Source organism: Vitis vinifera, chromosome 14 (assembly GCF_030704535.1).
Source record: "Vitis vinifera cultivar Pinot Noir 40024 chromosome 14, ASM3070453v1".
NCBI classification, from domain to species: Eukaryota; Viridiplantae; Streptophyta; class Magnoliopsida; order Vitales; family Vitaceae; genus Vitis; species Vitis vinifera.
The window spans coordinates 10,265,465-10,292,876 of record NC_081818.1 but is presented as its reverse complement, the minus strand read 5'-3'; the positions used below and the strand labels follow the sequence as shown (position 1 = coordinate 10,292,876).

The 27,412-nt window shown below is 37.6% G+C and overlaps 1 protein-coding gene across 1 annotated transcript; it reads right to left on the bottom strand.

Moving 5' to 3' along the window:
- Positions 1-1,136: 1,136 nt before the first annotated feature.
- Positions 1,137-25,967, bottom strand: LOC100243262 (cell division cycle 5-like protein). Its single transcript, XM_010661925.3, has 5 exons — positions 25,808-25,967; positions 25,461-25,694; positions 17,932-19,659; positions 3,654-3,935; positions 1,137-2,644 (listed from the first exon to the last, which is right to left on the bottom strand). Exons 2-5 carry the CDS (start codon positions 25,635-25,637, stop codon positions 1,793-1,795), a joined length of 3,039 nt encoding a protein of 1,012 aa, XP_010660227.1. The 5' UTR covers positions 25,638-25,694; positions 25,808-25,967; the 3' UTR covers positions 1,137-1,792.
- Between the last annotated feature and the right edge of the window lie 1,445 nt (positions 25,968-27,412).

Below are 27,412 nucleotides of genomic sequence, written 5' to 3'. Positions count from 1 at the left end.
AATTCAAATATAATCATGTTATTTATGGTTAATATTTAAATAGTAAAATGATTTTTTTTTCGAATATTTACATGATATATGTATGATTTTTATTTTTTTAAGGAAATAGAAATCAAATCTAAAAACATATTTGAATAATATTTTTTTTATTTTTTTTTAAAAAGAATAAATTTTTTAAAAAATTAACGTTTTTAAAATTTTGGTAAGGAATTGAAAAGAAAAGAGAAAATATAATGGTAAAAAAGATGTTGTGGCGTCATTTATATTTGAAATAAAATATTATTTTATAAATATTTCAAAAAAATTATATTTATTTATCAATCTACATATAAAAAGAGTAATAAGAAATAGTAAAGAAGAAAAGAAGCATGGTATATAAATGGTCCCCCTTTTGGGGTCAGAATCAAATTGGGTACGCAAGATTGTGATGGATAACGAATGAACGATAAGGTGAGTGTTGATAGAATTCCTAACTTTACAACATCTATACGAGTCATACGATTTGGATGATGACTCAAGTCTATGTAGGATACTAGGATGCATACAATCTTTGTCTGTGGGTCCCACAGTATTTTTTTAATTCTTAATCAATTTTTTTCAATAATCCATTGCAAAGGTTAGAGGTATTTACTAATATTTAGCAAATACAAACAATTTTCAACCTTCTTCTAATCCTGTGTGTATAAGAGCGTATGATATTAGCGTGGGTGAAACCTGCATGACGTGTGCATTGGAAAATAATATTATTCAAATATATTTAGATCCGAAGTCTACTGTTTTAGGATTCTGTCTTCGAATAATGATGAAACTTGATAGAGAGTGGGGTCTAGGCTTTTTAGGATTCTCCATATGAAGATTCTTTCAACAAGAGACGCTACCCATCGCACAAGCCATTTTCCATCAATCGTGGTAAAGGAGGGAGAAAGAGAGAGCTCTCTTGTCTTGTGTAGCTGAAGAAGGTCACAACAATTCATCATACTTTTCAATTTTTGTCACAGAATATCAAGCAAATATTCCAACTACACATTGAGTTCCACAAACTAACAATAATAATAATAATAACAAGAATAACTTTTTTTAAAAAAGAAAAAAAGAAAAGATTAAAGTTGTAAGTAATTAGCATCTGATTCACAGTAGGGTCCCAACTGAAATTGAGTATGTAATTGACTACAATATAATGCTGAATACAAACATCAGTACATGGCAAAAACCACCAGCTTTGCTTAGCAGTTAGCACTTACCACTTAGCACACAACATAAGCACTACTACCCTATACAGTGACAGTGAAGCATTAAAATTTTCTGGTGAATTCCATCAAGTTTCCTTAAAATAAAATTCAGGCACAAACAAATAGCTGAATTATTGTCCAAGTTTCTCACCAAACCAAAAACCAAAAACCAAAAAGCTGAAGGACAAGACCTGCTCACATGAAGTACATGCTTAGTACAAATCCAAACTCATTTCCGATTCCATCTCTTTTTCCCCCTTTTTTTTTTTTTTTTTGTTTTTTGTTTTTCAAGTTTCTTAGACCTGCTATATAATCCATAAATATATATATATATGTATCTTTAGGAGATTAGATTCAACAAATAATGAGGGACAAACCTCGGCCACAGCAAAACTTCCAGACTCCCCATCCCCATCTAGTCCACTGGATACCTAAAACACAATACCAACAAACGATGTGGGTATAACCTACTCCAAATCGATCTTCCAACTTGCAATCCAACATATCCGATCATTTGATATCTCAAGTGCAATACAGAAACTTGGCTCTCCACCTACAATAAACTACGATCCTCCACCATCTTGGGCCTCTGCACCAACATCCCCATCAAGTTTTGTACTTGCATAAGCTTCTGCTTGGACAGCACCCATTTGATCATTTGGAGTTCCATCACGAGATGAGCCAACTGGCATAGATTTTCCAAGCTCATCTGACGGGCATACAGGCTCAGCAGTTTCTGTGTCTGGTACAATTGTTTCATTTTCTGCACCAACATTCACATCAGGATTTGGGGATGCATGAGCTTCCCCTTCAGCAGCATCCAGTTTCTGGCCTGGCATTTCATCATGAGATGGATCAGCTGGAAAGGAATTTCCAAGCACATCTGAAGCGGCTACAGCATCAGGAGTTTCCAAGCCAGCCACAGTAATATGATTAGCTGCATCTGCATCAGCATCTGCATCATGTTTTGGGCTTGTATGATATTCTTCTTGGCTGGAATCCATTTTCTGGTCTGGCAATCCACCATGAGATGGATCAACTTGCACAGAGTTCCCAAGCTCATCTGCAGCTGCAGGCTCAGGATTTTCTACATCCATTTGGCACATTTCAGCCTCAGCCAACTCAAGAGCATGATTCTTTGCCGCAATTTCTTCTTGAATTTTTGCTTGTACTCTGTATTCATTAATGAGAGATTGGATTCTTTCCTGCTCTGCAATAAGATCCCCATAGCGACTCTGTAAAGTCTGTTCAAGCTCCTTCTGCTTCTGAACTTCCTCCCAAAGACCATTGATCCTGTGTGATGCTGCTAGTTGCTCTTGTTTTTGCAAAGCTTGGAAACACTCAAGTTCTGTTCCAGCAGTGTCCATCTGTTTGAAAGTTGCCTCAATTTGTGTCCACAGTTTTCCAGCCCGCATCTGATCATTCAAGTCAAATGGTTCACAAATTATAAATTTATGGTACCAAGCACCAATACTTGCTTGATATTGCATTTAACGCACACCTCAAAAAACAATGGTGCTTTTAGAAACCTCCTAACGTAAAAAAAAAAAAAACTGAAAGGGGTTGGCAATTGGATAAGGCATTGGAGAGAATAATAAGATAAGCATGGCAATGTTATCCAAACTGGAGCAAAAATGGGCTGTAAAGAGAGTTGAACCTTAGATTCTTAAGAGATTCTCATGAATGGGAACTTGAACCTGTTACTTCATTTATGATTTATTTTTTCGGAATAGAAACTCCCATTACAGGTGGTATGGGCCCTATAGGGCTGCAATGTTCCTTCCAAGGAAGGTTATTTTTGCACTGGACACTCTTTGAGGAAGATTCTGACTGTTGACCAATTTAAACATAAAGATAGGATTCCAATCAATTGGTGCTGCATGTGCAAAAAGGAAGAATCAATCAATCACCGTCTCATTCATTGTAGAGTGATCACAGTTTCTGAACCTGTTTTCTAACCTTAGTTTCCTAGGTGATGCTCGAGCATATGAAAATATGCTTACCAGAGTTGGCAAGGCAGTTTGGTTGGTAAGATGAAGAGTAAATGTGGAAATCAGCCTCAGTTAGCTTGTTTTGTTGTAAGAATCTTTGAAGACATAGGGTAATCAGAATTGAACTGAAAATAGGTTCCCCTGTTTGGGTCATCAAGGAAGTCTGTGAGGGAAGGTCTTTTCCAGATTTTATTGATTGGGTGGGTTGGTTAAAGGCATTTGTTTGAAATTTTCTTCTTTTGCTTCAGGTAATCCCTCCATATCCCATGTACCAGAGATGTGCCCCCTTTATTTGGTGTCACATCTATAAACTTCTTTGCCTATCAAGAGAAAAAGTGCACCTATGGTAGAATGTGTGGTGACATATAAGGAACTGACAATGATTGCAAAATAGAGAAATAATCTTAAGGAGTCACCAAAATTAGCAGCTTACCTGATAACCATGCGTAAGAAGTTTTATCTTCTGCTCAAGGCGTTGTGCCTTCTTAGTATCATCCTCCATCCTCTTTTTCACATTGTCAAATTCATTCTGCAGGGCTGCAAGTTTCTCCATGTTTCCAGCAACACTTGACAGACCATAAGCATCACGAGTAGGGAAGTACATCAGGTCATTTAAGCATGTTTTGTGTGCCTCAACAAATTCATCAAGTGATTCGTTATCATGTCCCATTGCCACACGGAGAAACTGAACTTCCTCCTTTATCAAATTGTCAGCCTACCAAAAAGAATTTGGTCATTCAACTGCTTGCATATGCAATGCAAACAAACATGTTTGAAAGAATCATCCACATCAAAAATAAAATCTCGCAACTGTCAAAACAGATAACATGCAGGAAAATATAGTTCATTAATGGTACGAATGTTGAGATCAATTGATCATTCAAGATGAAGCAGCAGAAGAGTCAAATGCATTTGCAATGACATTAGTGGTTTTCATCATTACCAAAAGAAAAGACCATATCACTATAATGGACTCCAAGAAATGGCAATAATACTTGAGAAAGAGTAGGAACAAGTAATAACTTCTATACAAAAAGTAGAAACTCTTATATAAAAAGCATAGGCTTGCTTTATATCCTTAAAAATAACTTTGATAAATTTTAAATTTTGAGGTAGTAAAAATTTTTAATATCTCATTTTCTTTTAACAGTTTTTAAAAACCAATACTTTTTTAATGCAAGCTTCTAAGAGTTTTTGTATTTTGTATATAAGTTAACTACTATTTTCTATTTTTAAAAGTAGGAAATAAGAAGTGCATCTAAATACACACTAAGATCAAATTATAGTTCTTTAAAATAATCTATTTAACTTTGTTTTATAAAAACACAAAACAAGCAAACTGTTTTTGTGTTTTCTCTTTTATTGTTGTGAGTAGAAAACTACTTTTAGGGTATAGAACCAACATGCCCATTGTTTTTGGGAAAGTATTCTTCAAAAACTTAATGAAGAGCCTTAGGAGTAATTGCTTCATAGCTATAGCTAGTTACTTTTGTCTACAATAGTTCACTTTTGAAGACCATGAATGAGTTTCCAAAACCCTCCCCCTACCCACCCCAAAAAATAAAATAAAACAGTAAAACAACCCACACACACAAACATACCATCTGATCAAGAAAAACTAAAACAAAAAACAAAAAGAATATGCAATCATTATGTGTTATATATTTAAAAACAACATAAAATAAGTAATTATTTTTGCACTATTGCATAGGTATACTTAGTTGCTTTTATTTAGCAACAGTTTATATTTAATACTAACACTCATTGCTGCTCTTTCCAACCACTCTCCTCCACTCCCCAAACGTCTACCTCCAAGCCACCCCTTACCACATACGCACACTCCTTCACACTAACAAAAATATAATCTGATCGGGAGAAACAAAAAAATAAATAAATGAAGAGTATACACACATTATTCGTCATACATCATACTATTAAAAAAAAAAACGTTGGAAAACTATTTCAATGAAGAAGTTTTGGCAGTGGCTAACTGATTTAGGAGGGGATAATGCCATGGGGCCAAATGGTTTCACCATGGATTTTTGGCTGAAATGTTGGGGTGTGGTTTGGGCTGAGGTAATGGATTTCCTACATGAACTTCATTATTCAGGCCTTTTGGAAGAAGTTTAAATGCAGCTTTCTTGGTTTTGATTTCAAAGAAGATTGACTAGAAGACACGAAGGATTATAGGTCCATAAGTAGGTGAGATTATTTGCAAATGAGGCCTTAGACTCGAGACTAAAAAGCTCTAAGGGTGGGATTATTTGCAAGGTAGACATTAAAAAGGCTTATGATCATGTGAATTGGGGTTTCTTAATGTCAATCATGGAAAAAATGGGGTTTGGGGCTAAGTGGGTAAGTTGGATGAGGTGGTGTTTTTCTACTGTTCGTTTCTCAATTTTTCTTAATGGTTCCTTGATCGGCTTTTTCAAAGTTCTAGAGGCTTAAGACAGGGAGATCCTCTTTCTCCTTTCCTCTTCATTTTGGAAATGGAGGTACTTTCCTGTATTTTAAAGAGGGCTTTGCGAGGAGGTTTTCTAAAGGGCTTCTTGGCTAGTGGGAGAAGAGAGGAGGGCATTGTGGTGTCTCATCTTTTATTTGCTAATGATACCTTAGTATTTTGTGATGCAGGGAGCATTTGGAGGTTTTGAGTTGGGCTTTCATGTGGTTTGAGGCAGTTTCTAGGTTAAAGATCAATCTTCATAAAAGTGAGTTGATTCCTGTGGGGGAGATTCCTAATTTTGAGGAACTAACTAGGGTGTTGGGTTGTAATGTGGGTTCTCTCCCCTCTTGTTATTTGGGCCTCCCTTCAAGAGCCACTTTCGAGTCCCCTCATGTTTGGGATGTAATGGAGGAGAGATTTTAGAAGCAACTCACTTTATGGAAAAGACAATACTTATCAAAAGGAGGGAGATTGACTTTGGTAAAGAGCACTCTCTCTAACCTCCCAACCTAATTTATGTCCTTGTTTGTCATTCCTCCGTGCTTAAGGTTGAAGAAGAACCAAAGAGATTTTCTTCGAGTGGGAGGTGAGCTCCATAATAGGCCTCATCTGGTCAATTGTATTATTGTTTACATGGAGAAAAAGGATGGGGGCTTGGGCATCAGAAATCTTTCCTTACTGAATAAGACTCCTTGAAAAATGGTGTTAGAGGTTTACTTCTAAGAACGAGCCTTTTTGGAAACAAGTAATTGTAGGGAAATATGGAGAGGAAGAGGGAGGTTGGTGTTTTGGTGTTTTGGTGTTTTGGTGTTTTGGAAGGCCATCAAGAATGGGTGGATGGTGTTTGGAAAAAGGGTGGCTTTTAAGGTGGGGAATGGTAGAAAAGTGCAATTCAGGAAGGATAAGTGGTGTGGAGAGAATTCCTTGAAAGAGGATTTTCCAAGCTTGTACTCGTTAGCCTCCTCTAGAAAAGCTTGGGTTGCTTAGTTGTGGGATGGAATAGGAGAAGTAGGTCATTGGAAAACTATTTTCATAAAACACAACAATGATTGGGAAATGAGAGATGTGGAAGCTCTGTTTAGAAGATTAAAAGGACAAGTGCTTAGAAGGAATGATGAAGATGTCATGAATTGGTGGATATCAAAGAAAGACCTGTTCATTGTTAAGTCCTTTTACTCCTCCCTAACTCCTTGCAATGCTAGAGAGTTCCCTTCAAGTATTGTTTGGAATCCTTGGGTACCGAAGAAGGTTAGCTTTTTTACTTGGGAAGCTTTTTGGGGGAGAATCCTAAATATGGATTAACTAAAAAGAAGGGGATGGTCTTTACCAAGTAGGTGTGCTTTATATGCAAAGCTGAAGAGGAATCAACAAACCATTTACTTCTTCACTGTCCCAAGGCAACCATGATTTGGTAGCTCATCTTCACTCTTTTTGGTGTTCAGTGGGTCATGTCCTTTTCTATCAAGGACCTCTTACTTAGTTGGCATGGCTCTTTTGTTGGGAAGAAAAGGAAAAAAGCGTGAAATGCAGCCCAATTGTGTTTATTTTGGTCCTTATCGAGGGAGAGAAATATAAGAGACTTTGAAGACACCAAACTAACAGACCAAGCTATTTTACAATCGTTTTTGTACATGTTTTTTAATTGGGTCAAGTTTAATGTACGCTCTAGCTCATGGTCTATACTTGATTTCATTGATTGGTTAGAATATAAGTAAGGTCATGGTTTTGTGTTTTCCTTCTCTTTTTTAGCCTTTTAACCTTGCATACATCGTGTATACTTTTAGGTGCATTTTTTATTTTTTATTTTTGGCTTTCTTAATTCAATTGCATTTACTTATAAAAAAAATAATAAGTTGTTGGCAAGGGCATTAGCAAACACACTACAAAAGGTCATTAGAGAGGTGGCTTCTCAATCACAGAATGCTTTCACGGAAGGAAGACAAATTCTGGACATAATCCCCATTGCAAATGAGGCCAGTGGTTCAAGATCTAAGAGTTTGAAGCTTGAGATGATTTGTAAGTTGGATGTTGAGAAAGATTATGACCATGTAAATTGGGACTCTCTGCTTTCAATTTTGATGGGTTCTTAAGAAAAAATGGATAGGGTGGATAATATTTTGTATATATACAATTTGCTTTTTTGTGTTGATAAGTAGCACTCCCACCAACATTTTTTGAGCTCAAGGGGATTGAAACAAGGTAAGCCCCTCTTTCCCTATCTATTTATATTGGTGAAGGTGGTGCAAAGTTGTTTCATGCAAAGGGCAATGAAAATAAGGGTTTTATTTCAGGTTTCAAGGTGGAAGGAAAGGGAAGCGAAAAATAGAAGATTTCTCATCTTCTCTATGTTGATGACACTTTATTGTTTCGTGAGGTCAACAAAGAGCAATTAGTGTAAATGAGGTGGACACTCTATGCTTTGAGGCAATGTCTGCATTGAAGATCAATTCAGAGAAAAGTGAGCTCAGTCTAGTTAGAAGAGAGTAGGGAATACAGAAAGCATAACCCATCATTTGGGTTGTAAGGCAGGGAGTCCTCGCTCTAATATCTAGGCTTACCTCTAGGTGCCTCTTTCAAACCCACCTCAATTTGGTCCTTAGTTGAGGGAAGATTCAAAAGCGAGTTGACCTTTTGGAAAAGGCAGTACCCATCCAAATCATGCAAGCTTATGTTGCATAGCACTCCCGTTACTTCTACCAATTTATTTCTTATCCATTTTTTCTATTTCTAAAAAGGTAACGAAGATAATGGAGAAGCTTCAAAAGGAACTTTCTTTGGATGGAGGCCTTGTAGATACTAAGATCAATTTTTATTTTTATTTTTATTTTTTGATAGGAAACAACAATAATAAATAATGATAGAAAAAGAAGTACAAAAGAAGGATGAGGAATCCTCCCTCCAAAGATAAAACTAAATAACACAATAAAAGAACAAGAAACTACACTATGAAAACTACGAGCAAGCTCTCTTGGCTAGACCATCCCGTTAGAACTACACACTGCTAGCCAATCTAGTTGTAACATGCTAAGGGGAATGCCCTTAAAAACCACGGAACAAAAAGCCCAAAGAGAAGCAAGGAAATGAATGGAATCCCAAAGATTCTCTGAATTCCTAGCTATGTCCTCAAATATCCTAGCATTTCTTTCCCGCCACACAACCCAAATTAAAGCGATGCACGCATTTTGCCACAGAACTATCCCTCTCTTGGAAGTGCCAAAACCTTTATAATTGATGGACATCATGTCTGAAATGCTTCTCAAAGGAACCTAATCCATCTTGGCTAGCTGAAATAATCTGTGTCATAACCCCGTCGTCAAAGAACAATGTAGGAAAAGATGATCTGTTGATTCTCCTTGCTTCATGCACAACTTACAAATTTCAGGACTAAGAGTTTTGTAAAGTCTTCTCAATTGTAGCAAGTCATTAGTATTTGCCTTCTTGTGTGCCACTAACCAGACAAAGGATTTGACTTTGAAAGGGACTTGAGAATTCCATACAAACTTAGTAGGGAAAAAAGAGAAGATAAATCAGGTATTTGGGACAAGGCTATAAAGAAAGACTTGACTGTAAACAATCCTGAAGAAGATTAAGATCAAGATCTCGCATCTAAAGCCAAAGTGGACAAATGCATACAATCAAGAGATTGCATGAGACATTCTAGATCTTCTATCTTTGAATCGAAAAGGTTACGACGGAAATTAAAGTTCCAAGAAAAAGATTGAGCAGAACCAAGAATTCAAGAAATAAGGATATTTTTATCCGTGACTACTCTAAATAGTCTTGGATATTGTGATCTCAAAGGTTGGTCCCCCCACCACAAATCTTCCCAAAAGCAAATTCTTTCCCCATCTCCTACCACAAATCAAGTATACTTTGAAAAATTCTGAAAGACTTGTACAATAGCCTTCCAAGAACAACAATGTGAAGTGTTGGCATCCCAACCATTTGAATGTGTCCCATAAATGCTTAGAATGACCTGATGCCACAGAGTTGTACTCTCCCTAGGATACCTCCACAACCACTTCCCTAAAAGAGCGAGATTTCTTAAAGAAATCTTCCCAAACCCCAATCCCCCTTTTGCCCTCGGTTTACACACTACATCCCAACTAGCAAGATGATCTCTTTTACCTTCCCCAACCCCTGACCAAAGGAAATCCCTTTGCAATCTCTCAATTTTTGCAGCCACTAAAGCGAGAATCTTAAACAGGGATAGAAAGTAGCTAGGAATGTGGAAAAGGCATGAGTGGATAAGAGTTATCCTACCACCGAAAGATAAGTAAGTCTTTTTCCACCCGTCTAATCTCCTAGAGATTCTCTCAATCACTGGATCCCAGAATCCGCAAGCAATTGGATTCCCTCCCAAAGGTAGACCCAGGAAGAGTATAGGCCAATTAAAAGCCTTGCAATCAAGCAACAAGGCTAACCTAGAGAGATGATTCTGATCAAGGTTGATGCCAAAAAGCTTACTCTTGTCGAGATTGACCTTAAGCCCAGAAATTTGTCTAAACACTAATAATAAACTCTTAAGAGTTTGCAGTTCTTCCGCACAAGAGTTGGAAAAAAAAAATGGTATCATCTGCGAATTGCAAATGGGACACCCTTGTTCTATTCCTACCTACCCTGAAACCCTCCAACATACTTCTTTCCTCAGCTCTCAACATCATTCTGCTCAACACATCTGCGACAATAGAGAATAGAAAAAGCGATAAAGGGTCACCTTGCCTTAGTCCTCTAGATGCCTTGACCCACCTTTTAGCCTTTCCATTCACTAGAATAACATAAGAGACCAAAGACAGACAACCTCTCATCCAATTCCTCCATTTAGGACTAAACCCCTTCTTCTCCAACACGTGATCCAAAAAATCCCAATTCACATGGTCATAAGCCTTTTCAAAGTCAATTTTGAAGACAATTCCTTCATCCCTTAATCGCCTTTTCTCATCCACTATCTCATTGGCTATAAGAACTACGTCCAAAATTTGTCTCCCTTGAACAAAAGCACCTTGAGTAGAATGGATAGTTTCGTGTAGTACTCCTCTTAATCGCCCTGATAGAACTTTGACTATTACCTTATCAAGACAAGTGATCAAGCTAATAGGTCTAAAATTTGAAATCTTCTTTGTCTGGCTTTTTTTGGACAAAAGAACTATGAAGGAGGCATTAGTGCTTTGATTAATAATCCCACTACTGTGAAACTCTGCAAACACCCTCACTAAGTCTTCCTTGATCACATCCCAACAATCATGAAGCACTGTAATGGTAAAACCATCAGGCCCCGACGCCTTATCCCTATCTAACTGAAAAATGGCATTAAAGATCTCTTCTTCGGAGAAAGGGGAATCCAGCCTAGAAGCACTCTCTTCTGAGATAGGGGACCAATCTATGTCTTCTACTCTCCAAGACTCTCCAGGCAGACTCGAGTAAAGCTTTTTAAAATATAGAAGGATCTCCTCTATGATGCTCTCGGAAGTATCCAAAACCAAACCTCTTTCATTCTCCAAAAACTTGATGAAATTCCTATTTTGTCTGTCATTAGCCACTTTGTGAAAAAACTTTGAATTGCAATCCCCGTCTTTAACCCATTTCACCTTAGCTTTTTGTCTCCAATGAATTTCTTCCCTCAAAATTAGTTCCTCTAACTCCCCTTTTCTTAAAACTCTTTGAGCAGAAAGATCAAAAGAGAGAACCCCTTCTTGCTCAATGGCATCAATGTTAGCTATTTCATCCAAGATGCTTTTTTTCCTTTCCTTTAGCGTTCCAAAAGAATTCTTATTCCAATCTTTCAATTTTGCCTTAACAAATTGCAACTTCCTCATAAACTTGTGGCCTTCCCAACCATTTCCATCAAATTCTCTCCACCAACTACTAAAACACTCTTTGAAACTTGGATGTTGCAGCCACATATTCTCAAACCTAAAAGGTGTTGGGCCCCACTTGAAAAGATTGGTATCCAAAACAATCAGCCAATGATCTGATGTCCATCTAGGAAGAACTTCTTGAAGGCTTTGAGGGAAGAAAAGTTCCCACTCATTTGAATAAAGAAACCGATCAAATCTCTTGCACACCGGTGACTCCTCCATGTTTGGCTAAGTGAAAGAGGCGTTCTGTAAGGGAGGGTCAAGTAATTCACAATCTCTTATAAAACCATCAAAATCCCTCATGCTAGAAGTAAACCTAGAGCCACCCAATTTTTCTGAACTTCTCCTTATAACATTAAAATCACCACCCACACGCCATAAAGGAAAAGAAAGGCCAAAAATGTCTTAACTCCACCCAAAAATCCTTCCTAAGTAAGGGACTATTTAGGCCATAAACTGCAGACAGCCACAAGGGTCTGCAACCATCCAACACAAATTTGATTGAGACAAAAAAGGATCCAATTACCACATCCTCATTGCTCAATTTCTTTGAGTCTCAAATAATCAAAATCCCTCCTGAAGCCCCGCACGCCGGAAGAGCAGCCCACTCCTTATTCCTAACCGATCAAACACCACCTACAAATTTTCTGTCACACACCTCTCTTTTTGTTTCCTGAAACATCACAACATCTGGATTCTCGAGCTGCAAAAAATCCTTAACCATCCTTTGTTTTTTCCTAGACCCCAAACCCCTAGTATTCCAACTGATGATTTTCATAAAAACACCTCACTGACCCTAAACCTCCAAACCAAACCAACAGTTCTCAATTAACTGTAAAAAATCTGTTCTTCTGCCTTGAATACACCTTAATGTCCAGAGAGCTTAAGACCTCACAAACTTTAGCCATTTTGCTGGGGGAAAGGCCTTCTATTTGGAACTCACCCATCGGGGGAGAACTCCGTTTCACCCTGGCTAACCGTAACCAGGTTGGGGGCCCTAAGAGGCGTGTTGGGCTTGATCTTAAGAGATTTAAAACTCACGAACAATTGGTTCAGACTAGCTAACTGGGACTCCACACCATCTCGGTTAGGATTGCCAACAAACCCATGACAAAAAGCCTCATCGTCATTTTTTTTGAAAAAAAATTCAGATATAACTCGAGGTTTCATAGGATACTGAGACTGAAAGGCTGAATTGGGAAGAACAGGAACAGAAGGACTTAAGTGTGGAAGAGCCAAGCCAGAGGGAGGAGAAAGAAATGATAGAGATGACTGAGAATGTCAATAAGAAGATATCTCAAAGTTTTCCACTACCATCACTCCACAAGACCCCACAGAGTTGAGCCCTTTTTCTCTGGTTACTGGATAAGAAGGAAAAACCGTGACTGATGAGCCACGATGAGGAAAACCCACGAAACCTTTTAAATTTGCTTTATCTTCACCTTCAGAGAATTTGCGCATTTTCTCCTTCCCCTTTGAAAGAAAAGGAGCCTTAAGATGAGACCTTTGATGATCATCCGCATCTCCTCTCGTCGGCGACGTTCCTTCCCCGGAACACCTTTTCGAAACCTTAACGAACGACAAAAATTGATTGGACTCGCACTAAAGCTTCATTCCAACTGTGTTCCCACTTCGAAAGCATCTTCCTTTGGAAGAGCATCGCAAAATGACAACAATCTCTCAAGCGTTAGAGGCTCGCTTCGGTTTCGACCCCCTTGTCGGCATCCAAAACTTGGAGGGAATAGAACATTCCACAGCTTCTTTGAACCACACTTCAACATGGAACCCCTCAATTGAGCTTCAGAAACCTCAGAGCCTACCTTCTCCTTTCCTTTTGCAAAGGGGTCATCTCTGCGTAAAGAGCCCTTCGCAAAGCTGGGCTGCTTACCTCCCAATTCTTGGCCCATCTTCGGAAATGGGCCTTTTAAAGAATCTCCCCTCTTCCAGCCCAAGTCTACTTCAATCTGTGGTTTAGGCTTAAGAGAAGAATGGGCCCTTCTCACTTGTTTGGAGACCCGAAGCCCTTTCTCACCAGTTGATTGGGCTTTGTCCCCTCCAGCCCATACTTCTCCATCCTACTTTGGCCCGGCAGACCCATTTCTCAGGTTATTTGAATTCAAACTGAATGACGAGGAAGGTTGGGACCAATTGTTCCCCACTGTCGGTCCTCTCTTGCCACGTGTCCCCACAGGAGCAATTTCAGCCATTTGACTAACTCTTCCTTTCTTCATTCTGCCAACTGCCCCCTCAATAGACCTACCTACAGCCGTTGAACTAGCCTCCTCAACCCTCTTTCTTCCACCTATCCACGAGTGAGGCTCAAACTCCTGCCGAGTTGACTCACCCATTTCTCTGCCTCGTCTAATGTCTTCCTCTCCAACCACTACAACTGAAATTGTGAACTCCCATCCCCCATCTAACACCTCGATCAAAGCTGAGAGAACTGACCGTTCCTTCATGACAACTCTCACCCTTGCCTTGCAAAGATCGAACAGTTTCAACATTTGCCAATCGATCTCTGTCACCGTCCCTCACTGCTCCATTATTTTCTTCAGATGTACCTCAGACCATAAATGAAATGGCAAACCCCGTAATTCTATCCAACCTCCTTTGAATTTCCCCACTACTTCTGAATTTTCCTTTGGCGACCATCTTCTCAACAAGACTGTAAGCCCACTCTTAATCCTGATAAACCTTAAATCGTGGAGTGATAAAGCTTCCTCTATGGCTTCTACAAAAAATAATCATTTTCCACCGGAGAAGGGGACGATAGTCACCAGACCTTTATGCCCTAATCTTTTCGCCAGAGCCCGGCCAATCTCAACTCAGTTAACAAAACCAACATGTCATTCGCACACCACAGCTCTCATCCATCTCCCGACTGGAACAAGGCCTCCTCTCCTGGGTCCTTCTTCTCTAACTACATTCGCGAAGGACCGGTACAAAGGACCCACATGTTTGTGAAAAGTCCCTTCTTCCCTCCTCTACCTTCCCTTTTAAACAATACTCGAGGAGGGGACCACCAACATTGAAGACAACGCAATCATTAGATGTCCCCATCCCCAACCATTCTCTCCCTCAGGTATTACCAGAAAAGTTGACTTTCTGTTGGAAGCGAACTCTGAGAGCCTTATAAACCTACCATGATTGTTGAAGCAAACCTCCATTAAATGGACTCTGGTTTTTCCTCTTAATTTTCTGTTGAAACCCATGTGGTTCTTCATCTCCATGGCCTTCATCAAATGTTCTATCAACCAACCAACCTCTTCCTTCTCAAAGCCTAAGGCAAAAACCGAGCCTCTACTGTGCTCTGTAAGCGAGCACCATTTTCCACCGGCCTCACCTTCGAACCTAACCAAGAAGGTCTTCCTCTCCATAGAGACCTTCAACGTCCTTACCATTCTCTTTGTATTTTCTTGTACATACTCAAAATTTAATACTAAGATCCATTTAGTAAGGTGGGGTATTATGTGTTCAAATTAGGAGTCTTAGGCCGTTCAATAAGGCCTTGTTGTGAAGTGGTCTAAAGATTTGCGAATGAGTGAGATAATTTATGGAGAGAAAAGTGATTGTGGGTAAGCATGGGGGAAGTCAAAGGAGGTTGGCATTTTAGAGAGAGTAGAGCTATCTATGGGTTGAGTTTGTGGAAAGCCATAAGGAAAGTGAAGATTTTTTTGCAAGGATGAGCTACTTGATTGGAAATTGTAACAAGATGAGATTTGGTATGACCTTTGGTGTGAAAGTAGACCGATGAAAGATTGCTTCCCCAAAGCATATAGCACAGCAGCTCAAAAAGAAGCCCCAGTTACTAAATGTTGGGATTGGAGTATAGAAGGAACTTCTTTAACTGGGATGAGATTTTAGTGGACTCTTTGTTACAGCTGCTGAGTCCCTGTCAGCAGCAAATGAATTGGAGGATAAGCTTGTGTGGAATTTAACCAAGAATGGCTCTTTCTCTATTGGATCCTACTACAATTTTTTTACAAGGGAGTCTTCTTTATTTCCAACTAAAGCAGTTTGGCATTCCAAGGTCACTTCTAAGATAAGTTTCTACATTTGCAAGTGGATGGTCTTTAGTTAATGGCTGCTACCTTCGCAAGCAAGATGATGACTTGGCTGACCACTTTTTTTTTTTCTTTTTTTGTGGTAAAGGAATATATTAAAAAGAAAGAAACACCTAAAAAGCGCCCCAGAGTACACAGGTAGTATACAATGGACACCTAAAGATGCCACCCAAAGGAGGGAGAGACAACAAAAAACGACACCACCTCAATATGAACCCAACCAATCAACAAAATCTACAGTAGAACAAGGACCTAAGGCTAAAAACAACCTAGACCAAGCCCAAAGATTACAAAGAAAACATTGTTTGAACCTTCGAACAAAATGCGGCTCAATTTGGACAAATCCAAATTGCCTAAAATAAGCATAAAGGAGCAGCTATCCACACTCTTTTCCTTTTTTTACCCACAAAAGAGCCTTGGTATAGCAAAAGTGTTTCTCTAACTGAAGAGAAAGCATCCATGACCCACCAAACAAGGAAAACAATAAATTCCATAAAACCCTTGTTTTGACATAGTGAATAAGGATGTGATTGATCGATTCTTCCTCCAAGTGACAAAGGAAACATTTGTTCACCAACGACCACCCTCTCCTCTGAAGATGATTCGAGGCCTCTCCTTTAAAAATGATTCAAAATTAAAACCTTATTCCAAATAGCTTCCCAAGCCAAAAAAAAACCCATCTTCAGTGGCATTCAAGAGTTCCAAGTAACACCTGTTGGAAAAGAAACAAGACTTCCTAGCTCTAAGGTGATTGTAAGGCTTTAACTAAAAATCAATTGAAATAGGATTCTTGCTTTTAGACTAATTCTCTCCCTCCACAAAGTCTAGAACAAGTATGAAGGAGCAACTTTCCAAGCCACAAGTATAGAAAAGCAACTTTCCAAGTTTTTTTTTTATGTATGTATGTATGTATGTACGCTACCTTGCAAATATTTTATTCTTAGAGTTGAAAATATTATCATACTAAGAAAACCAATGCTTTTGGCATTAATTTTAGAGGCTATGTTGAATCTAAAACAATGAGTTGCACCTTCATATGATACTACAACCAAGTCGAGAGCTTAATCCATTTTAGAAATATTATTTTTTTATTTAAAAAAAAAAAAACATATTCATTAAAATGGATTAAAAGTAAAAGTTAAGGATGAAAAATCCTTTTACAAATGAACAAAATCTAATCAAACTTAGAGGTAGAGAAGCCTTCTCCAAAGGGTACTAGAAGAGACAAAACAAAGAAAAACAACTCAACATTCCTTATACAAAAAGATCGCAAAGCATTCCCCTTTAGAAACATTATCAATTGAAGAGAACCGATATTTGGAGGAAATTTCAGAAAAATGAGTTGAAAACTAAAACCAAGAGACACAACTTCAAATGATACTAAGAATGCGTTTGACAATGATTTTGAGAAGTGTTTCTAGCATTTCTAATACTTGAAAAATAAACATTTTCCAAGTATTAGAAAGACTAAAAACACTTCCCACAATCATTGTCAAGCACACTCTAAGCCATTTGACAATTTATTTACCTACTCATGCAGGATGCTTGAATAATCATATACAAGTAAAGAAATTTTAATCAAGTTAGACATAGCAATAAATGAAACTTTATTCATTTGTTAAGATTTCGTTTAACAGTCCTGATTTGAGTAGCCTTAAGGTGGATGCTCCATGATCAAATAAGGTGGGTTACACAGTCACTCTTTTATAATGTAAGGAGGGGAAATAAGAAGTAAAGTTTCGAACCCAGGACTTAGGACTCTCCATAGGGACCCAAACCTCGGGATGCTAACCGCCCCGTAACAACCAGCATCGGGTAAATTTAAGGTATCATCAGTGGTAGGATTTGAACCCAGAACCATGTACCACTTACTATGACCACACTTCCCAGTGTTTATCCTAACCAACTAGGCTGCCCTAGCAGGTTATTAAGAAGTAAAGTTGTAGCAGTGGAAAGAAAGTGAAACAAGAAAAAAGGATAGAGAAGAGAAAGAGGAGAGTGATAAAATTAAACCTTAAGAGTCTCAGAAAAACAAAGAGAAAGAAAGAAGAGAAAGAGAAACCTGAGTCTCACTAATACCTTCTATGAGTCTCACCTAGAAGGGTGCCATGAAACAAAAAACAAACACAAAAACAATTATCATTCATTAAAGACATAATTCCAGGGTCATTAACAAAAGAAAAAAGGTAGATCACCTATTCTATGTTAATATCATTATTAATTTCACCATGATGCTTAGATACTAACCACAACAAGAAAAAATGTCATAAAAGTTAGACGATGATAGAAGCAGTAAAGAAACTAACAAAAGACTTAATTTAAATAGAGTTGCAACATAGCATATACCTCTTTTAGTTCAGCTTCTTCAAAATCTTCTATGTCAGGGACAGAACCAGCAGATTTTCCATTTGCAGAGCGCTTGCCTCCTTTCTTTTTCTCCTTCTCTGTTTTTTCATCAAGTGGATACTTTGCATTATCATGCTCAAGTAAGCCAAGCAGCTCCTTTCTTATCATTTCATCAGCCTGCTCAATCAACGTAGGAGGAACAAAGGAACTCTTGTCTTCATCAGCCCTCATCAGAGAATTTCTAATGAGGTCTAATGAAGCAACAGGAGGTCTAGGGAGCTCTCTCTGCAGTACTTTTGATCTCTTCCTAAGTAATGCCTGCTGCCTGGCTTCCTCCTCAGCCCTTTCTCTAGCTAGCCTATCAGACATATCTTCTTCTATCTTCTCCTCTGGTTCTTCATTATCTTCTGGAATAGGTTGGATAACTACTTGGTACTCATTCTTGGGCTGTGGAAGACTGCCTAAACCAGAACGTAAGTTCCTTCTTAGATCAGCCTGCCTCCGGAGCTCAAGTTTTGCACTATCATGCATATCCATATCTTCATTAATGTGGAGCTCATCTCTAATGGGAGTTCCTTTTGGGGTTATACCAAAAGAATGGGCATCCCTTGATGGAGTCATGCTAATTCTAGGAGTCGAGCCCACACCTCCAGGAGTCGCAGAAGGAGTCAGCATTAGATTTGGCGTTTGGACGTCCCTTCTTTTGGGGGTGACCCCTGAAAAATCTGAAGGGTGCAACTCAGGATTTTCTCCTCCTAATAATGGTGTCTGTGATTCTCTCAATCTAGCTAAGTTTTCTGCTTCCATCATGATAGCATCACCCTTACCAGCCGGTGTTCTTTGTGGGGTTCGTAAAGGAGTCATCCCCTGTCGTGGTGTCTGGGAATAATTTGCAAGAAGAGCACGTGTTGCCCCACTCCCTTCTGTGAGCTCCTCGTTCCCAGCAAGAAGATCGCTAGCATAACCCATCTTTGCAATTTCCTCTAACTCATGGTCTGAAATCTGTGGGGCAGGAAGCATCAGTTTTGACCTTTTCCTAACTGTTTCTGGGTCATTCATCTTATTGGCTTGCAATATAGCTGATGGGGCATCTTGTCTTTGTGCAATTTTATTCTTTGCAACATCCTGTTTTCTTAATTGTGCTTCTACATCAACCCTTCTTTTGCCTTCAAGTTCTTCAATGGTGGTAGGAAACTTGGGCTGCTCAACTAGCCTTTCTTCATCAGTGACATCAAAAAAGCCTGGAGGTGGCTTCTTCTCAAAGGGGATTTCCGCATTGTAATCTATTCCTTTCCTTTTCCTCTTACGATGTCTACCATCAATTCCAGCAGCCTTAAGTTCTCTCCTTTTCTGCAAAGACGCGAGCCTCCTGGCTTCTTCAAGCTGCTTTTCTCTAGCTTTTCTTTTGGCCTTCTTACCTCTCGTGTTGGCTAACCGAGCTCGAGCTTCTGAAAGCATTTCCTTCTCATCCTCATCCATATCAACAGGATCTGGACGGGCAGGCTTTGATTCTGGGTTTGGGTCAATCTCTCCAGGACGCAGTTTACGCGGGTCATCTCCGGGTTCGTAGTTCTCATCCTTGACACAGGCTGCATCAAGGAGCTTTTCATAACGCTCAAGGCACTGAGAAGGAGTACGTCCAACAATGGGAGCAATTGTTCTCCATTGTGTTGGCATGAGCTTGGCAAGATGAAGTAGTTTCTCATCTTCTTCTCTGGTCCATTCAGTCTGCAAAGAATAAAGGAGTTAAATCACCACTCCCCAGGTGTAGAAAAACAAATGAACCAAATGCAAAAATAAGATTTTACAATGAAATCAATTGCACCAATACAACAATAACTGAAAATGAAAATGCAAGCTATAAATGAACAAATTTTCATATACCGAAGGAAGTCATCCATTAAATAAATAATAAACAAATGAACAAATTTTAGATCAAAATTCAATTAAGCTTAGATGTTTTATGCTCCCTTTGATTGCTGAAAAAAAAACAGTCCCCCACCACCAAAAAAAACCTTGCTCCCATGCTTTTTTTGGGAGGATTTAGCTATTTTGCATGGGTTTGAGTATAACCATCAGTTGCAGTATGCATCTAAGTCTCTGATCCTTCACAACATCAAATTTTACGATACAGGGACTCGGTTAAAAAGGATCCAAAAACACGTACAGGTGCTGGAATACGTCATAATAGAAGAAAAAATTAACTAAAATAAATTGGAAGCTAGCATATCCTTTTTAAAACCTCTCATCGTTTCTCTCTAATCCTTTTTTTCCCTACCCTGCTCCCCACATGCTTTCTTCAGGATTTAGCTATGTTGCACAGGTTTGGATATGCGAGTTGGAAGGAGGTATGTGCCTGATCCTACACCACTCAAATTTTACAATATGGGAACTCGACTAAAAAGGATAAAAAATAAAAAATAAATAAATAAAAATGGGTACATGTGTTGGGATACGGCACAATAAAAGAAAAATCAATTAAAAATAAATTGAAAATATCTCTCCAACCCTTTTTGTCTTCTTATCCTAAAATATTCTTACAAAATTCACTTTTCAACTAACTCTTCTTTTTCTCTTATGTAATTTACTAAGAAAGTTGAAAGAATAACAGACTATTAATGAAAAAACAAACAGCTACACCTAAAGTAAAATAAGAGTGTCCAACAAGGATCCCATACCCACACCCATGTCACATCAACATGAGCAAGTTGGGTGAAATTGAAGGATCAGGGTATCACAGGGATTTAGTAGTTGAAAGAGTTAACACAACTGATAAGCAAAAAGCTCGAAGAAAAGGAAGTTGAATGGAGTTTTTGGTTTTTCCAAAACTCAAATGATAAAAAATTTTAAGATTAAAAATCTAATTTCACATCTTTTTCTAGCTTTTCTCAGCAACCAAAGAGAGAATTAAGTTTAGTTTATATTGCAACAACAAAAAAATTATGGATTTTCTAGTGTAAGGAACTTTTTTTTTTTTTTTTGAAAAAAAAAACAAGAAAATAAAATAAAGATGGAAATAAATCGTTAGTATTGACAAGGAAGAACCTAAAACAGTAAACTCATAAATTTAAATCACAAAAAAAACTACAAGGCAATCAAAATAATTAATGCTAGTAGTTTTTTTTCTTTAATTAAAAACATATAATATCATAAGAAACAAGAGCCAAAGTTGCATAAGATGTACAAAGATGTGTAAATCAGGATAAGAAATCCATCAAAAAGAGATATTCTAATATGGTTTTTGTACTTCTAATTTCTCATCTTTCACAAGATGTTCTTGCAACCAACCAAAGCATAATAAACAAAGAGAAGATTTACAGACCCATGGTGCATTGGTGGAGATTTCAATGTTGTGAGATTTCCAGGGGAGCGTACTGGTGCCTCTAGGTTGTCTTCAGCAATGAGAAGATTTACAAAGGTCATAGATGATCTTCAATTGAGGGATCTTCCTTTGCTTGGGGGATCTTTTACTTGGAGTGGGGGCTTGAATAATAAGGCCCTTTCAAGGTTAGATCGTGTCCTGGTATCTAAGGAATGGGAAGGCCATTTTAGCGGAGTGATGCAGTGTATCTTACCTAGACCTGTGTCAAATCATTCTCTGATTTTGTTGGATGTGGGTGGGTTACGGAGAGGACCTTCTCCTTTTAGGTCTAAGAATATGTGGCTTAAAGAGGAGGGCTTCAAGGACTTGGTGAAGTCTTGGTGGATGTGGCTCAACTTTAGGGGATCCGCTAGCTTCATTCTAGCAAAAAAACTAAAAAAACTGAAGGGATTTTTGAATAGTCAAAACAACGAAGTTTTTGGCAATGTGGTCGTTAGAAAGAATTTGGTCATGTCATAGGTGGGGACTTTATCTTTTAAGGAGGAGACTGCCAAGGAAGCTTCAAGGGTAGAATTTCCTAATGGGCTCTTATGGAGGAAACAAGCTGGAGACACAAGTTAAGGGAGGTTTGGCTGAAGGAGGGTGATAGAAACACCAGTTTCCTTCACAAAATGGCAAATGCACATAGGAGGAATACTTTGGCTAAGGTCAAGATTAATGGGGTTTCATTAACTGAGGAGGCTAACATTAAGGTGGGTATTTTCCAAGCTTTCCAAATTCTTGACAAATCCAAGGGACTAGAGCCCCAATATAAGGGACATGAGCTTCGAAGCCTTAGTATTCAAGATGCAACCAAGTTGGAGGAACCTTTTGTAAAGGAAGCGGTGTTCAATGCTTTGTCAGCTCTAAATGGTGGTAAAGCCCCGAGGCTGAATGGATTTTCAATGGCGTTCTAGCAATGTTGTTGGGATTTCGTTACGGGAGATGTGATGGGATTCTTTATGGAATTTCATAAACAGGGCAGATTTGTAAAAAGCCTCAATTCTACGTTTGGTGTTGGTGCCAAAGAAAGGAGGGACTAAAGATCTTAAGGATATCAGGCCTATAAGTTTGGTGGGCGGTCTTTACAAGTTATTGGCTAAAGTGTCGGCTAATTGGCTTAAAAAGATGGTGAGTAAAGTAGTCTCCAATTTTCACAATGCCTTTGTAGAAGATAGGCAAATCCTTGATGTTGTGCTTATAGCAAATAGAGCAATTGACTCGATGCTGAAAAGTAATAGGTCCAAGGTGCCCTGTAAGCTTGATATTGAGAAGACATATGATCATGTCAATTAAGACTTTTTACTTGAGGTTTTGGAAAAAATGGGCTTTGGGCAAAGGTGGATCGGTTGGATTAGTTAGTGCATTTCATCTCCAAGGTTCTCGATTATAATCAATGGTAGCCCTTCAAGGTTTTTTTGGAGCTCTAGGGAATTAAGGCCAAGGGATCCACTTTCTCCATATTTGTTTGTGCTTACCATGGAGGCACTTAGCTATTTCCTTAGAAGGGCAAGGGAAGGTGGTTTTTTGGCTAGTTTCAAAGTGAATGGTAGAGATGGAGAGGGTTTGGAGGTTACTCATCTGTTGTTTGTTGATGATATCTTAGTGTTTTGTGAGGTCTCTCGTGCTCAAATGACTTACTTAAGTTGGTTGCTCATGTGGTTTGAAGTCATTTCGAACATGAAGATTAACCTAACCAAGAGTGAGTTCATTCTAATTGGGAGTGTGGAGGACTTGGCTCTTGAAATTGGTTGTAAAGTGGGGGTGCTCCCAACCACTTATTTGGGGCTTCCGCTAGGCACCCCTCATAATTTGTTGGTGGCTTGGGATGGAGTGGAAGAAAGGTTTTGTAAAAGACTAGCATGGTCCAAAGGGGGGAGACTTATATTGATAAGGAGTACATTATCTGGTTTGCCAATCTACTTAATGTCTCTATTCCAAATATCGAGGATTGTATGTTTAAGGTTGGAAAAAATTCAAAGGGACTTTCTTTGGGGAGGTGAGACCTTAGAAAGTAAGCCTCATTCGGTGAAGTGGGCTACCATTTGCTCTGACAAAAGGAATGGGGGTCTAAGAGTTAGGTGTCTTCATTCACTTAACAAGGCCCTCCTTTGTAAGTTGAATTGGCGTTTTGCTTCAACAAGGGAGGCCCTTTGGAGACAAATTATTTGAGAGAAATATGGAGAAATGGAAGGGGGTTGGTGCTCTAAGGATGTGAGAGGCAACTATGGCGTTGGGTTATGAAAAACCATAAGGAAGCTGTGGAATTTAGTTAATTGTAGATTGTCCTTCTCGGTGAACAATGAGATAAGGATCAAGTTTTTTAAAGATAAATGGTGTGAAGATGAATCATTAAATGTTTCTTTTCCCTCCTTATTTGCCTTAACTAGCTCCAAAGAGGCTTTGGTAGCGGACCTATGGTAGCATTTGAATAAGAGGGATGTTTGGAATCCTAACTTCCCAAGGCCCCTAAATGATTGGGAGATTAATATTGTGGAGCACTTTTTGGCATGACTACAAGATAAGGTGATAATTGAGGGTAGTGAGGATAAGGTGTGATTGGTGGAAACTAAGAATGAAACCTTCTCTGTTAAATCCCTTTACGCTAGCCTTAAGATAGGAAGTTTAGTTCAGTTTCCAACTGGTGTTGTGTGGAATGTGTGGGTTCCACTTAAGATGAGCTTCTTTTGCATAGGAAGCGACTTAGAGGAAAGCTTTGACTCTCAACCAACTTCAAAGGAGGAGTTGGTGATTGGCCAATCATTTCTTCCTTTGTTTAGCTCATGAGAAGTCAATTGACCATATTCTATTGCATTGTGGTAAGGCAAGGATGTTGTGGGAGCTCTTATTCTCTCTTTTTAGGGTTTGTTGGGTGATGCAGCCCACTCTTAAAGATACTTTGTTATGTGGGCATGGTTCTTTTTTTTTGGAAGAAAGCAGAAAAAAGTTTGGCACCCTTAAGTCTCTTCTGGACAGTTTGGAAAGAGAGAAATAGAAGATCTTTTGAGAATGTGAAACTCTCTGTCCAAATGCTGAAAATCTTGTTTTTGTGTAACTCATTAACCTGGACCAAACTGTTTACAAACGAAAACTCAATGTCCATAATTGATTTTATTGATTGGTCTGGTTCGTTTTAAGAGAGGGAGTAATTTTTTTTGTTTTCTTTTCCTTTTTTTGGCGCTTTATGGAGACCATTGTATACATCGTGTGTACTTTAGTGCGCCCTTTTTTGGCACTTTTCAATACTATTTTCATTTACTGATCAAAAAATAAAAATAAAAAGAGATTCAAGCAACAATGATAAAACCAACAGTAATAAGTAAAAAATACAATAAGACAACACAAACTGCAAATATTCTACAGTAAAGTGTGTGCAATTATGGAAATGTAATCAAGGAACTGCATGCTTTTGCCCAGAAAACATACAAAACGAACAAAAACTAAGAATTTGAATTTTAAGCTTACCATTAATCAGATTTGGAGAAAGCAAAAGCCACCCTTCAGGTTCCTAAGACAACTATTTAACTCAATTCCATGAAGTTTTTCATTCTCTAGAAATTTTAGAAAACAAATATTCAAAATCTCATCTCATTTGCTTTTCCTCCATTTCCTAAGCAACCAAATAAAGTATAATTGAATTATTAACCCTAGTAACAGGATATATCTAGCATATAAATGCTGGATGTGGTTGCTGAGAATACCCAACGTTTTATTTAATTTTCCACCAGTTTCTTGGAAACCAAATAGAGGATAACATAGAGCCTAAAAACAAAGCTTCCTATGATCAAACAATGCACTAAAAAACCCTAAAAACAAATATAGATTAGCAGCAAATAAAACAAAAACCCCATTTGACTTGACCCAAGACCGAGCTGAGTTGTCATTTCCACAAGACTTATCCAGCATTTGCTTTAATTTTCATCTAGTTTCTCGGAAACCAAACAGAGGATGAGAGATTGCAAACCCTACTAACAGGCCATTGTAAAATAAATCAATGTACCCTTGGTTTCTTAGAAAAGGAAGGAAAGAATAGAAATAAAAATCCCGCTTAAATGGGCCTCGGCAGAGCCGGGTAAACTAACTTAACAAGATTTAACACAGCATTCAGTTCAAAATTTTCCTGGAGGGTGTTGGGGAAAAAAACAAAAAAAAAAAAAACTAAACTGACCTTCTTGATAGAAGGGTCAAGCCACTCGTACCAGCGAGCCTTGCACTGCTTGGCCGATTTGCGAACGAGAAGAGAAGAGATCCTGGCCCACTGGTTCTTCCCATACTTCATCACCGCCGCTTTCAGAATTTCATCCTCTGTGTTCTTCCACACGCCTCCCTTTATCATTATCCTCATCTTGCCCCTCTCTCTTTGAAGACCTCCTCCGCTCTAGGGTTTTCGATGATTAGGGTTCTACGATTTGGATTTGAATTTGAATTAGTGAATCAGAAGAAGAAGAAGAAGAAGAAACACCTATATTCAGTGAAGCTCCTTTGCAAGAGATTGAGAGAATGGCAGATTCATACCTATCACCAAAAACGAAAAAAGAGCAGAGAGAATGAGAGATTCAGAGTTTAGGGTTTCACAGACTGCTTGCTTGGGTGTGAGCTTCTATATGAAAACTGCAACTCTCTCTCTCTCTCTCTCAAATATCTCTCTGCCTAATGCTTATTTTTAATTTTTTATGAGCCAATATGGATGACTGGGTTGGGCCTGGGTTACAGTAGACAGACCCACCAACAGAACTTTTTTTTTTTAATTATTAATTTTTAAATTTTTGAAATTATATTTTCTTTTATATATATATATATATGGCAAGTCTTTGAAGCTTATTTAATAAATAAATAAATAAATAACTGTTAAAAACTATTTAAAATATTAAGGTAAATTTTAAAAATAATTTTTAAGAATATAAAAAATTTAATATTTTTATATTTTATATAGAAATTATTATTATTATTATTATTATTATTATTAATTTTTAAAAACAAAACAAAAAATATAAAATATATCCCAACAAAGTATCTAGTAAATTATACCTTCTAATGAAATATAATTTGGAAAACATTTACATCAAAGCAGGTACAACGCCAAATTTTAATTAAAGAAATTAATTCTCAAATCATTTCTCATAAATTCTTGTGGCAAAACATGGACTTTTGAAGATAAGGAGTTTTTAGATATTGAGAAAAATATGTATGTCAAACATGGTTTAATTAGAGCCACCAAAATTTGTATGAATTCAATGCATATGATCTAATTTGATCTTATTTGAGTTTGAGTTGGTGTAGGAAAAAATACAACTTATTTTATAAATTAGTTGACTTAGGGTTTGAAGGTTGGATGGACCCATAGGTTGTGGTTCTATGGTGATTGAAAATTTTATTGACTAATAATAATAATATAGTCTTGGTGGCACATTATATGAAGTTTTATTTTGTTAAAGACTTTTTTTATGCTCAGTCTTAAATTTGGTTTAAAACCATTTTTAAAAAATATTTATTTTTTAACTGAGTGGGTGTTTTGTAAACCAATTAAGTTATTAAGTAAATTAAATATATTTGATAAAATAATTTAATAGAATGACTTAAAGTAAAAAATAACTTTAAGTAACAAATAAAAAGAATTAACTTATTTTTAAGTTTACATGTTTATTTTACCTTTTTACCATCATTTGCCCTAATTACCTTTATGATCTCTTTTGTTACTTCACCACTTGCATTGCTAATTGACTTCTTTTGTCATATTTATAATTTATGAAGATAAATATATCAATTGATAATTTAGAATAAATTATAAATTAATTTTATCAAACAACTTTAACACTTAAAATCAATTTAAATCATTAAGTTTTATCAAACACTCATTTAACCATTTTTTCTAAAACAATCTTTTACTTTTATTTTAATGAAAGAAGAAGTTTTTTTTTTTTCTCTCTCTCTCTTTTCTTTTTCCTCCTTTCTGTTTTCTCTTTCAAACTACAACTTTGTTATATTACTCAAAACCCAATTTTCTCATAAAATCTTCAAGACTCTTATCTTAAAAACAAATTAAACAAAGTCTCAATCCTAGTTTGGTGGAAATATTTTAAATTATAGCTATTATTTAATTTGATTAATCAATATTGCAAG

Excerpts from the sequence above, each read along its gene's own strand:
- LOC100243262 (XM_010661925.3), bottom strand. The coding sequence starts at position 25,637 with ATGAGGATAATGATAAAGGGAGGCGTGTGGAAGAACACAGAGGATGAA. Across the intron at positions 3,936-17,931 it reads AAGAAGCTGAACTAAAAGAG|GCTGACAATTTGATAAAGGA; the intron begins GTATATGCTATG and ends TCTTTTTGGTAG. Across the intron at positions 2,645-3,653 it reads TTCTTACGCATGGTTATCAG|ATGCGGGCTGGAAAACTGTG; the intron begins GTAAGCTGCTAA and ends TTGAATGATCAG.